Source organism: Eufriesea mexicana, unplaced genomic scaffold (assembly GCF_001483705.2).
Source record: "Eufriesea mexicana isolate 0111107269 unplaced genomic scaffold, ASM148370v2 scaffold654, whole genome shotgun sequence".
Classification (NCBI taxonomy): Eukaryota; Metazoa; Arthropoda; class Insecta; order Hymenoptera; family Apidae; genus Eufriesea; species Eufriesea mexicana.
Genome location: NW_016908877.1, coordinates 1816181 through 1836905, shown reverse-complemented (window position 1 = coordinate 1836905; position 20725 = coordinate 1816181). Strand labels below are relative to the sequence as shown.

The window sequence follows — 20725 nt, the reverse complement described above, 5'->3', positions numbered from 1 at the left end:
GAAAGAGAATACCGGGAATGTACGATAAACGGTTAGACGTTACACGCGTGAATGCATACCTCTAGGGATGCCCGTTTCGTCGGGTTGAGCACCAAAAACTTCTTCAAGAGGCCTTCACAGTCCGTGGACATGTAAAACGGGATTCGATATTTTCCTCGTAGTACTCGTTCCCTCAGTTCCCTCAGCGTCGAACCGTCGAAGGGCAATGATCCAGACACTAAGGTATACAATATTACACCCAACGACCAGACGTCTACTTCGGGACCGTCGTACTTTTTACCTAAAAAGGGCAGACAAGCATCCTCGGATAACGTCGTTTCTCTTCGTGTCGCGAAAAGAAGAGAGCAAGAGAGGAGGATAATTCGCGAGCGTATACCCTGGAAAAGTTCAGGTGCCGCGTAAGGGGGTGAGCCACAGAAGGTGTCCAACTTGTTCCCCGGTGTGAATTCATTGCTGAAGCCAAAGTCGGCGATTTTGATGTTCATCTCGCTGTCGAGTAACAAGTTTTCGGCCTTCAAATCCCTGTGAATGATCTTTTTTTGATGGCAGTATTGCACGGCAGAGACAATCTGCCGGAATTTTGCTCTGGCTTCCTTCTCCTTCATACGACCATGTAAAACCAAGTAGTCGAAGACTTCGCCACCGCTGGCGTACTCCATTACCAGGTACAATGTTTTGTCGGTCTCGATTACTTGGAAAAGCTTCACTATGTTCGGATGATCGAGCATCTTCATTATTCTTACTTCCCGGAACAACTGCAACACGGGAACGTTATTAATCGTTTCGTTTGGCACACGGTCCGGCTCTCGTTCCTTACCTTTTGAAGGCTACCAGGGTTCAGTTGAGTCTTGTCGATAATTTTGATAGCCACTTCTCTCCCGGTAGGTAAGTGTTTGGCAAGTTTTACCTTGGCAAAGTTACCTTTGCCAATTGTTTTGAGTAATTTGTACTTGCCGATGTGGGGCTCCTCCGAGGTCCGACTTCGAGAAGAAGGCCGACCACCGCTACTCGACACTCCCACGCCATCCCCTGTCTGCAATAAACGCAAGCAATTCTCGTTAGCGAAACAAACTCGAATAACGCTGATTCTCGCGCGACATTGCAGCTGCAGCGACAACCATCGTGCGTCGTGTGCCGATCGATTTCCATCGATTTCCATCGGTTTCGATCGGTTTCGATCGGTTTCGATCGGTTTCGATCACTCGATTCGAATATTCGCCTGAGCTGGTTCTTTGGAATTTTATTCGAATTCGCTACATTTCCACTCCATTCCACTTCATTTCACTCAATTTTACACGACCATACACGATTTTATCCGAATTTGCTGGCGGTGATCACGCGTGATCACGCGACAACGCGAATACGTTTCATACATCTGTAGGAGTGGGCACTCTGGTCGATGGAATTAACGGAAAAACGTCTAAAAGCTGCGCGAAATACAGGCATTGTCTCGAACGAAGCGCGCGACGACGCGTTAAGCTAGCAACAATGGTCCTTGTCACCACCCATGTTCAACGATATCGTTACACGTTGTAAATTTCCTCGATGGAACTCGACGATAGGAAAAAAAGTAGAGAGAAGAGAGAAGAGAGAAGAGAGAAGAGAGAAGAGAGAAGAGAGAAAAAAAAAGAAAAAAACGAGCAGACGCGGACCATGTTTCTTTACGCTTACAAATGGCGTACGCACAGGCTAGGTGATTCGATTCGCCGGAACCTTGTGGCCAGGAATTCTTTGCGGGGGAATCGCGTACGATTTAGGAATCGTAGGATAAACGTTTGAAAGGAAGGTCCTCGGAAGATATGGCGAGTTTTTCGCAGAGATAATTACCCGCGTATGGCCACGAGTGACCATCTTGCAAGAGGAGGCTGCAGCAACTTTCGAGGCCGCCAGTTTGATCGGTCTTTTTTCGACGCTTCGAAGGACAAGAGAACCGACGCGGTATCGAGAAGAAAATCGAGAACGCGACGATCACTTGCTGCTGGAGTTGATCTGCGACCGCAACTGGTAAACTAGACGTTGCTCGCAACGCATTTTCCTTTATGCGACTCACTCGAGACGAAAAGAAGCGGCTTTTTCGGAGATTACGAAGGAAATGTCCGAACGAACGAGATACTCGAACAAGGATCTCCCAGTTTCTTCGTCGTTCACTTTCCCGAACATATTCGTCGATCTGGTTTCGGAGATAAATCCATACTCGCGAACGTGATCACCTCACCGGGATAACGCAGCTCGCGCGTCGTAAGATCGAAAAGCACGTTTCCATCGACTAGAACAACAGAACGTATGGTTGTTTGGTCCGTGGGTGTAGATAATTTCCCATGATACTCATACTCGGGCAGACACAGTCGTATCTTTGTACATGGCGCGTATCCGCTGTACTCTCGCGTACACGCGTCTCGAACGCACACGAGTCGAGCACCGAAAGGGTGCAAAGAGTATATCAATCACGAGGAGAAGGTGGTGCGGAGATCGCGGCGTGTCCACCCCGGATCACTGTTCGTTGTTGCATTCGCACGTAAGATCGGGGCACGGTTGGAAAGCAGCGAAGCTGCACGCGCTCCGTTTCTTTGTAACTGTCGCTTCGGAAAAATTTCGAAGCGATTTCACCGACGAGAAATTTCTCCAGCGTCGAGACGGCGAGGTACGGAGAGGGTGGCGAGTGCGCGTCGATAGGGAGAAAGAGGGATTTCGCTGGTTCGCTGGCCGGACCCGTTCGAAATTTAGGTACGGAGAGGGTGGCGAGTGCGCGTCGATAGGGAGAAAGAGGGATTTCGCTGGTTCGCTGGTTCGCTGGTTCGCTGGCCGGACCCGTTCGAAATCCGTTAAACGAATCGAAAGGACGACACTGGCAGGGAAGCGAGAAAACTAGCGATCGGGGATTGAAACGGATGTTCCGGAGGCGTGCCACGAACGCGAACGCGAACGCGAGCGCGAGCGCGAGCGCGTACGCGTCTGACGTCACTAATCACAATCGGCGGCCTTCGTCTGTGGGTTAGGTCGTGCGAGGACCGAGCGAACCGCATCCTCGTCCTCCGGTCGCTGACAGATCGAACTCGAAGGCGTTGGCACGCGGACTCGACGCGAAAGCGGACCTCGAGTAGACGTCCAGAGCTGCTGCTCTCGTTTCGCCCTGTTCGCCGCTACCTTCCACCTCTTCCACTCCTTCTTCCTCTCCTTCCTCTCCTTCCTCTCCTTCCTCTTCTTTCTCTTCTTCCTCTACTCCCCCTCCGCCTCCTCTGCCTCCTCCACCCTCGCTTTCCTTCACCGGATAGGGAGAGACGCTCGTCGTCGGCCAGAAAAGTCCACGGTCGACGGATGCGAAAGGAGAATCAATACGCGTAATGCCGCCACCCCTGCTGCTAGCGTGCATGCGAGCCACCCTTCGAAGTCGAGTTTTCTCCCGACCCAACTTCCCGGCCTTCCCTTACAGTAGCCCCGACGCCATCATCGCGACCACGACACCGCTTTCACCACCATCATCCCGATCATGGCGACCAACGACGGACGACGAGGACGAGCAACGTCGACGATCACCTCGATCGCGACACGACCACGACCACGACCACGACCACCACCGCGACGTAGACGACTACGACGACTACGACGACGAGGGGACGGTGGCGACGACGGCAACGACTAGCGCAACGACTAACACACCGCGATCATACCGACACGAGCACGCACGCGCATGCGCCAAACTCGCAAACCAGTGCCACCACTGCTATACCCCGCCATCCAATGCAACCCCTCTTTTCAACTTTCGCGGATCACCTCGGTTCTCCCGTCACGCGCGATCGAAACCGAGTTTTCGCGTGATCAGCTGATTACCTCTGATCGATGAACAGACGTTTCCAAATTTCCAACCTTCTCCATCGATCCATCTTAAAACGAAAGAGAAGAAAAAGAGAAAAAAGGCGGGAGGGGGTGGGGGGAAAGAACGAAGAAGAAGGAAAGATCGAACGCGACCATTACGCCGTTGAACCACCCAGCTACGCGTAGTAGTCGCGTAGCTTTTTTCGAATCGTAAACGCGAAACGCGTTTGAAATATCACGCGATTCGCTGGTTGGCAAGAAGGGAAGGTAACGCGGGAGCAGGTTAATCGCTGCCAGATGCGAGAAAATTTTGGCACGACGCGCGTGCAATCTGCTGACTCGAGGAAAAAAGGGAGAAGGGGGGAAAAAAATAAGAGGCGGAATGCAGGGTAGAGCGTGTAACGCGAAGATGGTTAACAGGCTTGGACGAGTCTCACGATCGTTAGGCGATATACACCTTTGCACGATCGAACGGGCAAGACAAGCCATCCGCGTTATTTTAGCTGAAACGGACGAGGTGCGTACACAGACCACCGCAGACTACGAGTATCGAGTGCGTGACCCGAGTATGCGAATACGTTTAAGTCGCTGTACTTTTATCGTACTCGACGGACCGGATAAGGATCGCGGCCACGTCCATCCACGTATACGCGATCCGCGGACATCGTCTTTCGACCTATCCTTTCGATTCGATGGTTCCGTCTGTACGCGCGTTTTCCTTCCGTGCCACGGCTTACGCGACGCGTACGTCGTGTCGTTCTCGTTGCTCGAATGAACGAAAACGGAAGGAAACGGAAGAAAACGAAAAAGAGAAAAGCAAAAAAAAAGAAAAAAAAAACAAAAGTAATAAAAATAAAACGGAAAGGAAAGATAAAGAAAAGAAAAAGGAAAAATTAGGTACTCGAGCAAAATTACTCGTACAAATCTCCCTTTTCTGTCCTTTCCTATCTCTCCCCCTCTGTCCCTCCGCCACGACAACCAATTCGTCCCCCCCGCCTCCCCCTCGAAGGAGTTTACTACTTCTATTTAATTGCCGTCCGCTATAAACGATATCTACCTCCTTCTCATTTTGACCACCCTTCTGCGTGACGTCTGACAATGGCCTGAGCGCGCTGCTAACCACGCTGCTCTGTCGCTGCTGTTGATGCCGATCTTTCTTCGCGCTGACGGGCCGCGCGAGCACGCGCGTTTGCTGTACCCTAGCCTGGGCTCGAAGAGGTATTTCCGCTTCCTGTCCTCGTCTCGTGTCCGAGGCTGTCCTTGATAATTTCGTCGAGGCTTTCTTCGTCGTCGCGCCCGCGTTTCCCGTAGAGTTCCTCGTCGCGTCTCCTCGGTGTAACGGAGAGGACCTTTTCGGTTCAATTCACCGTGGTCATTTCAAAGCTCCATCCTTTATCGTTATTCCTACGATATCGCGTTATACCGACGTGCCTCCGTCGCGTTTTCATCCCGCCCGATCCTACCGTCCACGAGTCTCGCGCGTCTCTTATCCAAGTTTGCGCGATGAAAATTACTCTCTCTCGCGGGACGCGAGTCTCGTCGAGTCGCGGTTTACCGGGCAAAACGACGAAACGGACGAGACAAAAATGGGGGGGGGAAAAAAAAAGAAAGAAAAAGGAAACGAAAAGTTAAACGAGAGAAAGAAAAAAAAGGGGGGGGGGGTGTAAAAAATACGAAAACGAGAAAACGAGAAAACGAGAAAAATAAAAGGGGCGAAAGAAAAGAGAGTAGGGAAGCGGAACGTCGGAATAATACGTGTGGCGAATGCATATTATACGCGAAAGAATCGTAGTTCGTATGGTGAGAAGAGAGAAAATGTTACCCCTCGGCCTCGTCATCCGTCACGTTTCGAAGTAGATCCTCGTGTTCCGTGTACCGAAGGTCCCTGTATCGAATTTCCGGCTCGAAATCCGAGATGAGCTCCACCTCGCGCATTCTGGCTGCTATAGTGTCCATTTCGATGGCCTTGAACTGCTGCTCCAATCGTTGAAGCATATCCGTACTCTCGGCGGCCGAGCCTTTTCGCTGTTTCAGAATCATTTCGAGGTTAATCGGGATTTTGGCCGCGTCGTCGGCGCGATCGCGCTGCGTCGCTATCACCGGCTGAACGATCTTCGAGTCTTTGAAGGCCTTCAACTTCTCCTCGAGGTTCGCGTCGAACGCGACGCTGGTCGGCAGACTTTTCCTCCCTGTCATCGGACTGGCGGCGTCTTTGCCGGTGAAGCTGGGCGTACGTTCCACCCCACCGGCGGCACCCCCCTTCGACGCAGCGTTCGCGGCGCTCCTCTTTTCTACCACCCGCAGACCCCGATCGCACTCTACCAATTCCCACTGTTTCAAATTGTCCATCGGGGCGCGAGATGCTGCCACGTACTTGCCGGAGGAGGCCGCCGAGGCGGTGCTCGTCGGTTCTTTGTCGTCACGGTATCCGACCATCTGACGTTGCTCCTTCTCCGTCATCGCCACCACGTTCGCCTCCAGGTTTTTTCGATCCACGTGGAATCGAATCGTGGCTCTACTCGCTTGCGTACGAGAGAACGCTCTTTTTCGGTCCTCCATGTTGCTCGTCGACGACCACTATTGGCAAACTAGCGAAACACAGGTCGGTATGCGATCGCTTTCCGGGCAACGTCAGCGAACTTTGGTATAATTCTTCAAGGTGGATTCTTCATTGACCGAGTGGATCGATCTCTGCAGGCAGCTTGGCTCGATTTCTCTGTTAGAAAAACATGGGTTATCCTCGTTAAGGACTCGCCGATTGCCTCGCTGAACGACGATCTTCGTCGACGAAGGGACGAATATCACTCTTGACACGTTTCACATGTATTACCCAAAACCCGAGAGCACGAGGAAAGAGGCACGGGGCACGATCCAGCCGATTATCCTTCGCCGGTCTGTGTCCCCCTTTCTCTGGTTGGCAACAATGACATATACGCGTGTGTATATCGAGAGTATCGACAAGCAGAAAGCAGCGACGCGTACAGGCACACTTGATAGAAACACGAAAGCTCTCCTCTCCTCTCCACGACCGAGGCAAATTCTGCCACTCCAACTCTATTTCGCCGATCGATTTCCTCGTTCTCGATCGGTGCACGATTCGCGAAACAGCGATTCCGACTATTTTTCCCACTCGAGAGATCGAAGCGTGACTATGACTATGCGCGCTTGCGACGAACGCGAATTTCCTGGCCGAGAATCACCACACACCGTGGTCGCTTACGAAAATCGGCCAGAGGGTGGAATAATCGAAGGGAGGAAAGGTAGGAAAGGGTGGAAAAGAAAGGAGCAAAGGAGAGAAACGGAGAGAGGAAAGAAAATGGAATAACGAGGTAGGTAAAACGACGAGAGTTACCATATACGCTATCGTAGTACGTACATGGAATCGACCGATAAAGACATGCCACGCACGCGTGTTTCCAAGGTGTCGATTCGTCGATCTCCGAGTTTATTTTTCCATTGGCTTATCATCGGTGGTCGCGAGCTCGCGTTTCCACGAGCTGGACGAGCCACGACGCGATCGGACTGGAACGCGAGTCGGTGGGGAAAAGAGGAGGACGGACGGACGGACGGACGGACGGTCGGAAGACTGGAAGGAAATCCGTGGCGGAAAAAGAAACGGTGGCGTTGGATGGAAAAATTCGACTCGTCGGAATGGTTTCGAGTGCAGGTTAGTTAAACACGATAAGGAAGGCGACTCTTTCCGTCGCAATAATCTCGCGGCTGGCCTCGACGATGGCGGCACGATAGATAGAAACGGGGTAGCGATTCCGCGGTGCGCGGAGAGAACGGCTGGAAGAAATGCGAGAAAACGTTGGCAGAAGGAAAGAAAAAACGAGCAGACAGAGGAAGCAGCAACGAGTTTCTGGGCGGAGCGATAGCGAATGGGCGTGAGAGAGAGAGAGAGAGAGAGAGAGAGAGAGAGAGAGAGAGAGAGAGAGAAAGAGAGAGAGGACGACGGAGGATGAACGAAACGTTGGTTCGATCGATGTCGATCGTTATCGTTGCGGGACGATCGTCGTGGAAAGAACGAGATGTGTACCTCTCGGTTGGAAGAGGTGACCGCCGGTCGTGCAAGTTGAAACGCGGGACGACACTCTGCGCGAAAACGCGGATCGATCGCCGGTAACGAAATAGACGGGAACGAACGGCGCGAGGTTGCGCGTGAACGGTCGGCTACGAGGAACTGGGTCCATTTCCCTCCAGCGATAACCGCTCGGCCGGCCAACTCCGCTTCGTTAGACCGTTATCAGCGGTTGATGCTGATAAGCGATAGCGTTTACCTAACCGAGGCCGGATTCCGGCGCCCCGAGTCGGCAGATTCTCCAACACGGCCGCGAGCAGAAAAATATATTTACACCGCTGCCTATCGCCTTTCCAAGCGCGCACGGTCCATCAAATCCCCCAATCGTTCCGACCTTTCGATATCGCGTTCCCTACCCGCCCCCTCTCTCCGCCTCTTTCCCTTTTAACGAGAAGCCGAGAACAATGGAGATAATGGCAATTACGAGGAAAAACCTGGAAATTGGTAAAGGCGCGGCATCGAACGCCTCCTCGTTCTTCCTTTATCCGCGCCTGCAGCATTCGAGTTTACGCTCGAAAGCTATAATTTGCTCCACGCTTTGCCTCGTGATCGATATTCGTTCGAGTCGATGTACTCGCAGAGTACGGTGACGCATGGAAAAAAGGAGCCGCCGCGAGTTTCGGTAGATCCTTTCGCTGCGACGGTACCCCAGCGAATGCGCGAGTAGGGCAAAATTAGAAATGCGCCGGCTTCCGACCGATTTCCAGCGTTTTGGAGCGTGGCCAAAGGCAAAACTACCGAGCGTCGACGCCCGCGCCGCTCCGAGTCTTTTCGAAACTCGCGTCTTCCACGAAAAGGTTATCCTTCCGGAGCGCGTTCCGATCGATAACGAGCTATTTCCGCTATCGATATTTCCTCGCGTTTCGTCCACCGATTAGACGGTAAGCGCGAGACGGGGATAGAACGGAGAGGGAGGGAGGGGAGAGGGAGAGAGAGAGAGAGAGAGAGAGAGAGAGAGAGAGAGAGAGAGAGAGAGAGAGAGAGAGAGAGAGAGAGAGAGAGAGAGAGAGAGAGAGAGAGAGAGAGAGAGAGAGAGAGAGAGAGAGAGAGAGAGAGAGAGAGAGAGAGAGAGAGAGAGAGAGAGAGAGAGAGAGAGAGAGAGAGAGAGAGAGAGAGAGAGAGAGAGAGAGAGAGAGAGAGAGGGTCGGTAAGTCGCGGTTAAGAATCGAACAGGTGGCCGGCACAGCCGACCTGGAAAAAAATATACGACCGTTTAGTCGGACACGCGTTTCGCGACGTCGAAAACCCGTGGCCGCGCTCTCGCTCGCGTTTATTATCGCGCAACAACGTGCCCGACCAAGTGACACGACCACGCGTAATTGCAACTCTCGACTGCTGCGTGTAGTTTACGCGAGTAAAAACGATCAACGACGCATCACTGGTAGCAACCACGTAACGACCACTGTTCGGACCGAACGTCCCCTGGAATTCTGGTTCTCCCGAGAGGATACGCGAGAGGATCCGCGACAGGTAGGTACGCGACAAGCGCCACTGAATTTCTCCGCACCATCTTTCTTCACCGTTCGCGTACTTTTTCCACGCGGAACGCGTTAATCCGATATTCGTTCGCGGCTTACTCGTTGAACCAATTCTCCTCGCTTCTTCGCCCCGTGGCCCGTTGCAGTTGGGAGAAAGCGAATCGGTGGAAAGAGCGCCAAGGACGAGCAAATCGGCGCGGGCGAGGTTCGAGCGACGCGCGTCTATTCACTGCGTTTTCACCGTACGCGACGCGTTCGGTAGCGGCGAAATCGCGAAAAGATCGGGCGCACGCGCACTCGAGGATTCGCGCGGCTGAAACGACTCGCGTCGAGCAGTCTGGCCGATTCTCGATGAAACTGCATCCGGTCGGCGGATACGCGTTCTGCCACGCCACGCCACGCCGCGCCGCGCCACGCCACGCTACGCCACGCCACGCTGTCCACGGCGCGGCCGAGCCGCGAGGCAAAACTCCTGGCAAATGCGAGCGCCAGCGTGTACGCCAATTGCGGTCAACTGTGCGCGACCGACGAAAGCCGTGTTCGTGACTCACGCGCGCGACCATCCAGTCCATCGAGTAAACTCTCTCTCGCTCTCTCTCCCTCCCTCCCTCCCTCTCCCTCACTCTCTCTCTCTTTCTCTCTCGTCTCCCGTTTCTCGTTTCTCGCCACCTCTTTTCCAACGCGATTGCCTATCGCGTCGAGGGCTCAAAGTGCAAGTGCCGATAGCAGGTCTGTATTCCACCGTTTTGGTACCTGTGCCGCCATCTTTTCTGCTCTTCGACCAACGGCCTTGGAATCTGGTCGGTTAGGCTCGGGGAACTGGTCGTCCGAACGATCGTGCTCGACGAATCGTTTCCTTTTTCCTTTTTTTTTTTTTTTCCTTTTATTTCTTTTGTCTAAACGCGATCGAGATCTCGATGCCTGTCTACGATTCGACCGCTTCGACAAGGGCAAACTTGCACCGAAATCTCGCGCCGTTGCGGCAACGCGAATGCCGATAAAGTCGAGTTTCGCCGTGTGTCACCGCGTACGAAATTCGGGCAAGATCGCGGGATTTTTCGCGAGGAAAGCAACTGGACGAAACAACGGTTCCTCGCGATCCTTTGCGAGCCAGGTGCGTCGAGAAGGTATCGCGTACCACGCGCTTAGAAAGTGTCTAACCTTTCGCGTTCTGGATACATTACGCTCTGCCGCCCACGCTTTGCGTCGGATAAAAACGGGTAAAAATGAAAGTCGGTAAACCGCGTTGATCGTGCGAAACGTTGCGAAACATGGACGGTGCGGCCCATTCCGCGTTAGTCGGACAGCCAAGGTATCTATCGGTAACGACACGACCGAATTCGTCGCAGCCTCGAAACGATCGTGACTGGGCGAGTTCCAGCCGACTGTCGGTAACAAATGGCGCGAGGCTTTTGAATTCGAAGGCCACCGGGCGGGGGGCTGGCTATTCGTCGGATCGAATGTTCGAGAAAGTGTGACGATGGAGAAGAATTTTGCGTAACGGCGAGCATCTCGGTCTCGTTACGGTAAAAGAAGGCGAAAGAGAGCAACGAGAAGAATCGAGCGTTGGACGTGCACCGAGAGCGCTGTGCGGCCGTAAAACGTTGGTGCGCGCCAAGCGCGTGTATTGCCTGTCTCGCGAGCGTGCTAAAGTCTTTACGTGGAAAATCCAATCGGGTATGCTACGTGCCATTCGAATTGCGCAATGATACAGCGCGTTTTGCCACACCGGAAGGTTTCGGTCAGACGCAGTCTCGGGGAATAAGTGGTCGAGAATTGCTCCTTTTTATCCGACCGTCGTCGGTTCAAGGAAAACTAGACTAGTCGGTGTCCGAGACGCGAATTCTTTTGCCACGCGTAATAAGGTTCCCTTGGTTTCGCGTTAGCGAAGCACAGGTGTCTCGGTCCAGAACGGAGCGAGACTCCGCACGATCGCGGTTGTCAACGTTGCTCCTTTTTTCCGTTCGTTATTCGTCGGTTCGACGCTGCTCGATCACCGAGACGTTTATGGCGCCGGTGCTCCGAAACGCAATCCGCTTTTATCCTTTTTCCCTTACCAACCATCGAGTCGGTAGCGATCCGAGCGTGCGAATCGTGGAAGAGCCAGCCACGCGGCACGGTTCAAACGCGTCCGAAGAGACACGAGTTTTTCTTCTCGATGAAAGCTCTCCCGAGAATCGTTTTTCTCCTTTTCCTTTCTCTCGCGATCGTCGTTGCTGATCGCGACGATGCAGGCGAAAAGTCGCCTTCTCCGTGCTCGCGCGCAACCACTCTTCGTTTTGTTCTCGTGTCGATGCACTCGACCGGTCGAACAAACGCCACTAACGACGATTCGATTTTCTTCGCCTGTCGACGGAGAATCCCGACTCTATCGAGGCATCCGAAACGTGGTCGAGAGGCTGGCAAAAAGATCGGATTCTTCGTTTGCTTTCGCGAATCTTCGCGAACGGTCGACGATGCTGCTGCTCCGCGTTCGATACGCCCCTGCCAGCGTACAGCGAATTTACCGGCAACTTCCACGGGAAACCGTGTTCTTGCACGGTTCAGCGCACTGTTATTGCACGAATACAGGCACGACGACTCGGAACGGGATATCGCGAGATCTCGAAAACAAAAACCACGCGCCGATACACGCTTGCTCGGGAAATTTCGAAGGCGCGTGTCTCGATTTACTTTCGATCCACCTGGCCCACAAAGCGTTGGTTAGACCAACAAGCTGGAAATTTCATCTGCTCGAAACGAATAATCTCTCTCCTCGTCGCTTCTTTCCGGTTTACCGTTTAACTTCCGACTGGCCTGAACTAGACTAGACGATCTACGATTGCCATAGACGGCGAAAAATGTTCCCTCCGAAGCTTCGATCATCGATGCTCGTGCGTCTGTCGAGGCATTTTCACACGCTCGTTATTCTCGCGATAAAGCTGCGGGAGATAACGAACCGTGTCGGGTCTTTTTCGCATCGAAGGAAATATTTAACCAAGAATACGCGCCATCGAAGAAATAACAACTTTACGACTGAATTTCTCCGCGATACGGACTCGGTGGTCGCGCCGTTCAAGGGCAACGGGAAAGAACGGAGGAAAGAAGGAATAACGGTGGAAGGTGTATACCGAGATAACGATAGAGAGATGGTTAGAGCGACGAAGATGACTCGGGGCATTCTAAATTGTCAGAGTCGGGAAACAAGGCTTAACGCCATTAATTGTTTACCGCGCACGCGACACGCGACTGGCCTCTGACGCGACCTAGCGTTAGCTTTCAGTTACACGAGCTTCGCGAATGAAAATATCGAAGCAGGTTTACATAATTCCTGGTTAATCGAAACGGTGTACGCAGTTGGCTGCGAAACCGTCGTTGCTTCGCCTTTCCACGAGTGTAAACAAATTTTCGACTCTTAATCCTCCAACGCTCTTGGAACGCTTCGGTGACTTTCGGTTCGCAAAGGTAGCGCGTGTAATTGACGCGATTAAGCCAACCGAATCGTACATCTCATCGACGATCCACCTTTTTCTTATCGATCGTTTCGGCTCCACACTTTTTCGCGCAAACGCAAACGCTCGATTTCGAGAACGCACAGCAGCACGAGATCGTTCGTTCGTTCGTTCGTTCGTTCGTACGATCTCCGAGAGAAAGAAAAATGGAAGGAGAAGAGAGAGGGAGATCGTTAGAGGATTCGTGGTTGCAACGAGACGGAAAGTAATTTTGCTCGGTAGCTCGAGAGTGCCCGAGTCTTTCGCTTCGAATGGTCGCTGCTCGTCCTTACTTCCACGTTTTAAACGTTGTCGAAAATAATTTTCAGTAGGATCATCGTCGGGTATCGTGGGGGAATGTCGACTGGTCTGATGGAAATGGCCTTGATAAAACTCCCATCCAATGTTCGTACGACCATTGCCTATGCACGTACGGATGGACACAGAGTCTCCCCTGATGGCTATCGCGGAAGTGAATCGTTTAAAGTACATTCGAGTGGTTGTTAACCGGTGTCGTCGAAAGATAGTTTATCGTCACCGAGTAACGAGTTTTTCCCGACTAATTTTACCGCGTCCCAACATCGATCGCGACGTTTCACTCTAATAACGAGTCGATATTACCATAGTTTACGTAATCCGTGCACACTGAAACTCGGGCGGAATCGCGACACGGTCGGTATCTCGCCGACGCGCCACGATCGTACAGAGCGCGACATCCGTCGTGTTCCCGTTTGTTTATTTTTAACGAAAGATACGTTGTTTATGTTTATCGAGTGAAACGCGAAGAATGCGTAACGACGGTGATTGCGCTTGCCGCTACGTCGCACCAAGTTCAAACGATCTTTCGTTTCTCAACGAGAAACCGTCCGCTTCTAATATCCCTTTGACCCCCCGATAATACGGGCGCGAAGCAACGATAACGACGCGAGTTTTAATAACTTTACCACGTTTCGTACGCGAGCGGAAATTTCGGTGAGATTCGCGATTCCCCTCCCCCGATAAAAGCATCGGGAGTGGCCGCGATTACGCGAGAGAAACCTCGTAACTTTTCCAACATTTCTCATCGCATCTTTTCGCTCCCCATTCCTGCCTCTCTCGCGGATAATACGACGAAATCCCGAATCCGGGCATGGGACGACGTTGCTATCGTTACTGGAAAGCTCCGCCCACGTTGTTCGGTTTTTGACCTGCGAGGAAACAAGTGCGAACGGAGAGCTTCGCAGGATAATTGGCGCGTGTACGTTTCGCGTGACGAACGAGCGCGACAACGCTATACCGAAAGGCAACGTAACTCGCGTACCTGACATATAAATTCCTTTCATTTCGCTAACCTAATAGCGCGATAAAATCGCGCGTCCAGTTCATCGTCTATCAAGGTCGCGCGCGTTTCGTAACCGTCGCTATCTTAGCGGCACAAACGTCTCGCGACTTTTCCGTGCCATCGGAATTACGTAAAACCACCGAACTCGTGTACCTTTTTCTTGGAGGTGAGCGCTGCGAGGGTGTACAGCAGGGAAAGGGGAGTGGCGAAGGTGGCGAAGGTGCAACGCACGAAAATCGCGAATCTTTGTTTTTCCCAAACGGGGTTTGCGTCATTCGCCCACGGCATGGCTTCACCACCGAGTGCACGCGAAATCGTCGGAAGATTATTACGTGCGAGATTTAAACGGGACGAAAAGAATACGGCGAAGGGTTAGCAGATACGCGGCGCATGCCACGGCACGAGCGTCGATCGATCTCGGTGCTTCACCGACGAACAGGTGAATCTCGCTGGATCGTACGCGATTCGCGCGACTATGGCGCCTAACGGAGTAAACGAATGCGCACTCGAACGTATGTTCGATACGGCAGAAAAATACAGGCTCCGGCGATAGATTAGATATCTCGGTTTACGACGCAAGCGTGCTTTAAACGTGCATCGGCGTCGCGCGAGTTTGGCGACGAAACGCGAGCGAATTCACGGGTAAAATAACCGTTGTCTCGCCGATAAAGACAAAGAAGCGTTTCGCGAGCAAGATACACCCACGAGAATTCTATTGTTTTCCCACGAAGGAGGCAATTATCGCAGCTGGAAGCTCTGCCCGTGGACGAACGCAAGGGCGAAACTTTTAACGTCGTACGTGAACGAGCTCGAATAGACGCGAATACGAGTCGATTCCAGTCGTCGTCGACGTCTCGGCTCACCGTCACCGACCTCTTGCGACTCGAATATTCGAACGGCAATTAAACTCGAGTCAATTACGCTGTTGACGAGTACCGGCCAGTTCTCGGAGACCCCCCCTCAAGCAACGTCCACGGAGTTGCCTCGACGGAACTTGCTCCGCGTCGTTGCTCCGAGAAGGACGTTTCGATTACGAACAATCTCGCGATCGAAACGAAGCGGCTTTCTCTCTCTTTTTCTCTCTCGATGGCTCGTGTTTTCCATCGATCTCGTATTCGCAAAAGTCGGGGGCAGGGGGACGGGATGGTGGAGTGGTTGCGTAAAGCGTGGCGAAAGAACGGGAAGGAATAAATGGGCGGAGAAGCCGATCGAAGAAGAAACGCGCGCGAATGGACCGGATGGAGGCGACGACCGAAACGAGGCACGGTGGTGGAATCGGCGAGAGAGACGCGTGGAAGCCGAGGAGGCCAAGAGAACAGATTGGGCCCGGATCAGCCCAACGGGAGGGAAAACGAATGCCGGGAAACGCGTCGAGCGTGTGGAGTCGTGCGATAACTTTTGCGACTAAAAGATAATCATCGGTACGGAAAAAAAGGGGAAGCCTAGATTGCACGGATACGACGACGCGAGGAAGCTCGCGTGTTGTGCGCGCAGCTGGTGCTCGCGCGAGAAACGAAGTAGGGAGGGAAGAATATCCGCAAAGGATTTTCCGTGACACGACGATCTCTTACCTGAAGTCTGACGCGCAGCCTGGAGTGTCGCTTGCCATAGCTGTTTCTGCTCGAATGTTGCTCGAAAGACGGTGGGAGGGGAGGTTGAGATCTTCTCGCGGTGCAATCGTTCGCATTGTTCGTCTTGTTCCTCACGATGGCCATGTTGTTCGCGCGATTTCCGTTCGCCGTCTGCACGATCGCAGCGGTGTTCGAGGACGGCGCGTCCCGGTGACTTTTCGTCCGACGAAGCAAACGACGCACGGTGTTTTTCACGGTGGCAGCCAAATGCGTGCCACCGCCGCCGCCGCCACCACCGCCGCCGACGCCGCCGCCGCCGCCGCCGCCGCCACCACCGACGCCAACGCCGCCGCGTTCACCGATTTCGTTCGCAGCTTTGTACTCGACCATTTTTGCTCTGGCTGTAGGCGCAGGTGCCACTTTGTGGCTACTCGTCTCCGTCACGTACATTCCAGCCACGTTCTCCACCTGCGGCGCAATATTGCCTGCCTTTTTTCGATCCCTGCGCGCAAACGATATCTGCCCTCTTCTTCGCGGCTAGCCTTTCCCTTCCGGGTGGTCGTCGTCCACGCTCTTTCCCGATCCACTCTTTGCAAAATTTCTCACGCGTTTCTCACGCGTTTGCGTAGCTCGGCTGGTCGACGGAAGCACCGATCAACTGACAAACACCAGACTCGTTTTCCCACTTGTTCTCGATCGCGTATCTCGGCGATACACCGAAACGGTTCTTCCAGCCTTCTTTACCGCGCAAACCATAGAACGGTCGAGAAGAAACCTGGCGAATCGTCCGAATCCTCCTTCACGTGTCACACCTCTCGATATCCGCTCACCGTTTCGATTTTTCTCCAAATATCTCAACAGGGGACCAATAGAAGAGAAGCATACGCGAGATGCGACGTCGACCGGGAAGATGTACGACGCGATGCCACACTCTCGGCGAGAGAGGAGCGGAAGAAGCACGTTCGACGATGTTTCGCGGTGGATGAGGCCGTCGTAGACTGGTCGGTGAAATGGAATGCTCACGCGTGAATTCGCACGAACGGGGGGATGAATCTGTAAAGGTGCAGGTGTTGCCAGATTGGCGCAGCAGGTGGAAGTTGAGGACTCGTTTGGATGTTCAGGGTTTCGAATTATAACGAACGCGAGCCACGGGCGGCTGTTTTTTCGAGGCTCTCCGTCGTCCGTGGTTGCATCGAGATGCCACAGCTGTCGGAAACCGTATCGGTCGCGAGTCCCAGGATCGGCATTGGACCGCGCTGTAATGGAAATTTCCGATAACCCGATTCCTATCCACCGATTCGACTATGCGCACGGCGCGATCATCGGATCGGATAATCGAACGGGATAGCCGAATAAGACAGAGGAGAACGTTAGATTCGCGGAGCGCGATTCGATAATCTCGCGGATCGACCTTGCCTTCAACCTATTGCTTAAGCGTCGTTCTATCGTAAATTACGTAACCCGCTCGATCGTGGTAAACTCGGCGGGAATACGGGTGTAGCGGGGAGGCTTTGTTACACGCGGAAAGAAAGGTAACTTGGTCGCGGTCGGAATTTTGTTCGAATCCCGTAGCGAACCACGTGGCAAACGCGACGCGTTTTTATAGTCGGTTAGACTGGCGATAGGGAAAAGAAGTTTGCGAAACTGGTCGAGGAACTACGAAAACACCGGTCTTAGCGTGGCCGTCGTCGATCTCGCATTCCTTTCGGATCACCTCTGGCCATAAAGGATATCCGGCACGCGATGTCGCGCGTGTCACGAGCGAATCCGTCGAGGACGACACACCGCTGGAGGGAATTCTCCTTGAGAGCGGGAAGACGCGCACCTTTCTATCTCGTTTCGGTTCAACGTCGACGAACGCGTCGCGCGACTTAAGCTCGTTTGGCGCCTCGCGATCCCGCGCGTCTATCGTCTCGTCGGACGCGTAACATCCTCGTCGCTAGCTGGTTCTCCGCGAATAAAATCGATCGTCGGGGACCACTCTACTCGTCCAATCTCTCCACTCGCATCCTCCACGGCCGAAGCGTATCGGCGGTTCGCGAGGAGTATTTTTTCGACTGGACGCGCGGTATGTTGGGCGATTACACCGACGCCGATACCGTGAGTCGCGCAACTATGCCATACGGATTTCAGAAAAATGGCCACCGTCAAACGGACAGATCTAGCCAAAGGGTGGAGGTGGGGGAGAAATGGGAATGAACGGAGGTGGAAAGAGAGAACGAAAGAGCGCGCACCCGACTTCCTAATGTCGTTAAGTTAAACGAATTAGGCCAGTTCTCCGATACTCGGACAAGTAGTACGTAACCTTAGATTATATAGCGGAGTAAACGCGTCGAGCAGATCGCGTTGCGCGCTATGACGCATGGTCCGACCACGAGGTTCGACTACTCGCTCGCCGCTTCGTTCGCGATATTTTCCAGCCAGCGAACCAACCGATCGGTTCGCATCGTACGCGAGAACCACTTTCCATTCCAGCGAACCTCCGACGATCGAGCGATCGAACAACGAGATACGTGGAGAGAGAGAGAGAGAGAGAGAGGGGTACCCTGGTAAGCAAAATAGGTTGCGCGTAAAAGGCGGCAACGTAATCGTATCGCGACGCGTTGCAACGCGAGAGGGGGATTCCTAGATTGGTCGCGTTTGGTCCGAAGCAACGGAAGAACGTTCTCGACGACGAAGAAAAGCCGACGGACGATGGTGGTCGAACCTGTTGCATCGCCGGGACACAAATTAAACGGCGACGGTAGCGCGCAACGGGCGTACCAAGCAACCGCGCGCAATGTCACCAATCGTTATCCGCGTCACGCGCCTCTTCGCTATTCCCTGCTCGCTACTAGCGCTAACGATCGCGATCGATAAACTTGCTGGTCAGTGAGTCACCAGCGAACGCGTAAATCTCCTCTCGTCGTGGACGCGCGATCGCGTTCCCTCCAAATGCTCCGACGATTCTACGCTTTTCGCATCCAAGATGCAGACAATCGGCGACGTTATTGCCGTTATTACCATTCGCGCAAAATGGATCGTAATACCGTAGGCGATAAGATCGAGGTTCTCGACGCGCCGTTCTATCGCGTATCGACCCGTACGCGCTGTTACGCGTCTCATGGTCGACGCGAGAATAGCGTAATCGGAATTCGCTAAAAGTATCCGCCGTTGGTGCTCGTATCGGAAACGATCGATTTCGATCGCCTCGCGCACACCTTCGCTTTCTGTCCGTTGCACACGCACGGGACAAAGTGGGACGGTACGGAACGGAACGGAACGGAATGGAACGAAAGGAAAGGGAAGGAAAGGAAAGGAAAGGAAAGGAAAGGAAAGGGAGGGAAACGAAACGGAACGGAACGGAAGCTAACAAAGCGAAATGGGATGGAATGGAATGGAACGAAATGGAAAGAAACACGGTATGTACCTTGGTGTAACTCCGTCGGTTTCCTCCGGGGACAGCATCTCGAGCGAAATAGCGAGAACCGCGAGTGGTTCTCGGAAATTCGGTAATTTTCACAGGATCGACACTCGCGTGGCGAGTAGCGAACCGCGCACTGGATTACGACGATTAGCACCAAGGAACGGTAACTATTGGAACGAGAGGCAAAGCGTGGACGCGTTGCCACGTGGTTTCCCGTTGCGTTTGCCGTTTATCACCGATCGAGCGAAATGACGAAGCGGAAGAGAGTAGGACGACTGGCTCGGCGCGATCGACGCCTGGATCGGAGCAACGAAATTGGCGAACGCGAGTCGAGGCGAGTGTGCTGCTGCTCGATCGCGAGTCTCCTGCTAACTGAGCGTGGAACGTCCGTGACGGGGACACGCGAGCTCCGCTCGAGCCGAGCTCTTTCGTTACTGGATCTTACACCGCCGATATCCTCTCTCTCCCTCTCTCTTTCTCTCTCCTTCTGCCACGCATATGCTCCGACTACCTCGACTCTCTCTCTCTCTCTCTCTCTTCTCTCTTTTTCTTTCATACGTCGCCTCCTGTCTACGTGTACGCACGCATACCGACGTATCCGACACGGCGCATAGTCGCCGTCGCCGTCACAGCCGCTCGTTGTATCCGACATCGTTGCGAATCGGTGGCGAATCTTTGCCCGATTCGCGACGTTTTCATCTAGACTGCCGTGCCGCGTTTCCGCTCGAGTTTCGCGTACGGTGACGCGACACGGCCGTTAGTCGACGCGCAAACTCGCGCCATTCCTTTCGATACCGATCGATGAGTGATCGATGCACGTGGCGGCACGTGGATCGCGCGTTTGGTATCGGTAACGTTTAACGACAGCCAGCAGGTGAGATGGTTAAGTGGGCTTACGATTTCAACGAGGGCTCCCCCTTTTGTGCAACATGCGCTTACTCTAGTCACGTACAGCACCGCCGAACGTGCATGCATTTCTGCGTGCATCGGATGCCACCGCTTGAATAGAAATTAAACAGACAGCACCGCGCCTAGATACGTTCGTTGTGCAACGAATACATTTAAAGCGAACGAGCGAGCGAGAGCACGCTCGCGAGCGTGCGCGTGACAGAGAGAGAGAGAGAGAGAGAGAGAGAGAGAGAGAGAGAGAGAGAGAGAGAGAGAGAGAGAGAGAGAGAATACGAGAAGGGAGGAAGTTGAAAGCACGTGGAAGAGGGGGGAAAGAACGTACGGCGTAGGGGTAGGCGGTTGGAGGTCCATTAAATTAATTGGCTTTCGGAGTGGATGCATCGCGCGTAAGATGCGCGAAACGAGCCCCTCGAGGCTGTACGCACCGCGTGCAAAAGCTGAAAAAATCGAACGTCAAGGTAAACCACCGGTGAGACAGCGTCGTTTTGCCCGTTTCCATCGGAAATTTCTTCCGAATCGAACCGTTCACGCTCTGGACCGCTGGAGCAGCTTCCCTCGCGTCGGCGGCCATCTTTCGATTGCGACGCGGTGCGTACTGCCGCCCGAGGGACCGCGCGGGTAACGCGATCGATTCGAGACGCAACACGCTGCCGCCGCTGCTGCTGCTGCTGCTGCT

At 53.5% G+C, this 20725-nt stretch overlaps 1 protein-coding gene across 25 annotated transcripts in view; it reads right to left on the bottom strand.

The window, feature by feature from the left end:
• Positions 1–20725, bottom strand: part of LOC108546523 (serine/threonine-protein kinase MARK2) — a 49894-nt gene that overhangs the window by 18550 nt on the left and 10619 nt on the right. For 8 of the 25 annotated variants that reach the window (XM_017898614.1, XM_017898624.1, XM_017898622.1 and 5 more), the window contains exons 1-6: positions 19144–19500; positions 5636–6529; positions 4871–5162; positions 818–1033; positions 377–755; positions 60–280 (exon numbers count right to left, since the gene is read on the bottom strand). In XM_017898614.1, the coding sequence (XP_017754103.1) occupies positions 60–280; positions 377–755; positions 818–1033; positions 4871–5162; positions 5636–6372 (1845 nt within the window). In that variant the 5' untranslated portion in view covers positions 6373–6529; positions 19144–19500. Of the gene's footprint in view, positions 1–59; positions 281–376; positions 756–817; positions 1034–1827; positions 2680–4870; positions 5163–5635; positions 6530–6643; positions 8112–15734; positions 16991–17559; positions 17927–17968; positions 19001–19143; positions 19501–20725 lie in introns of those variants that run through there. The other 17 variants (XM_017898636.1, XM_017898638.1, XM_017898637.1 and 14 more) reach the window with 15 other exon arrangements.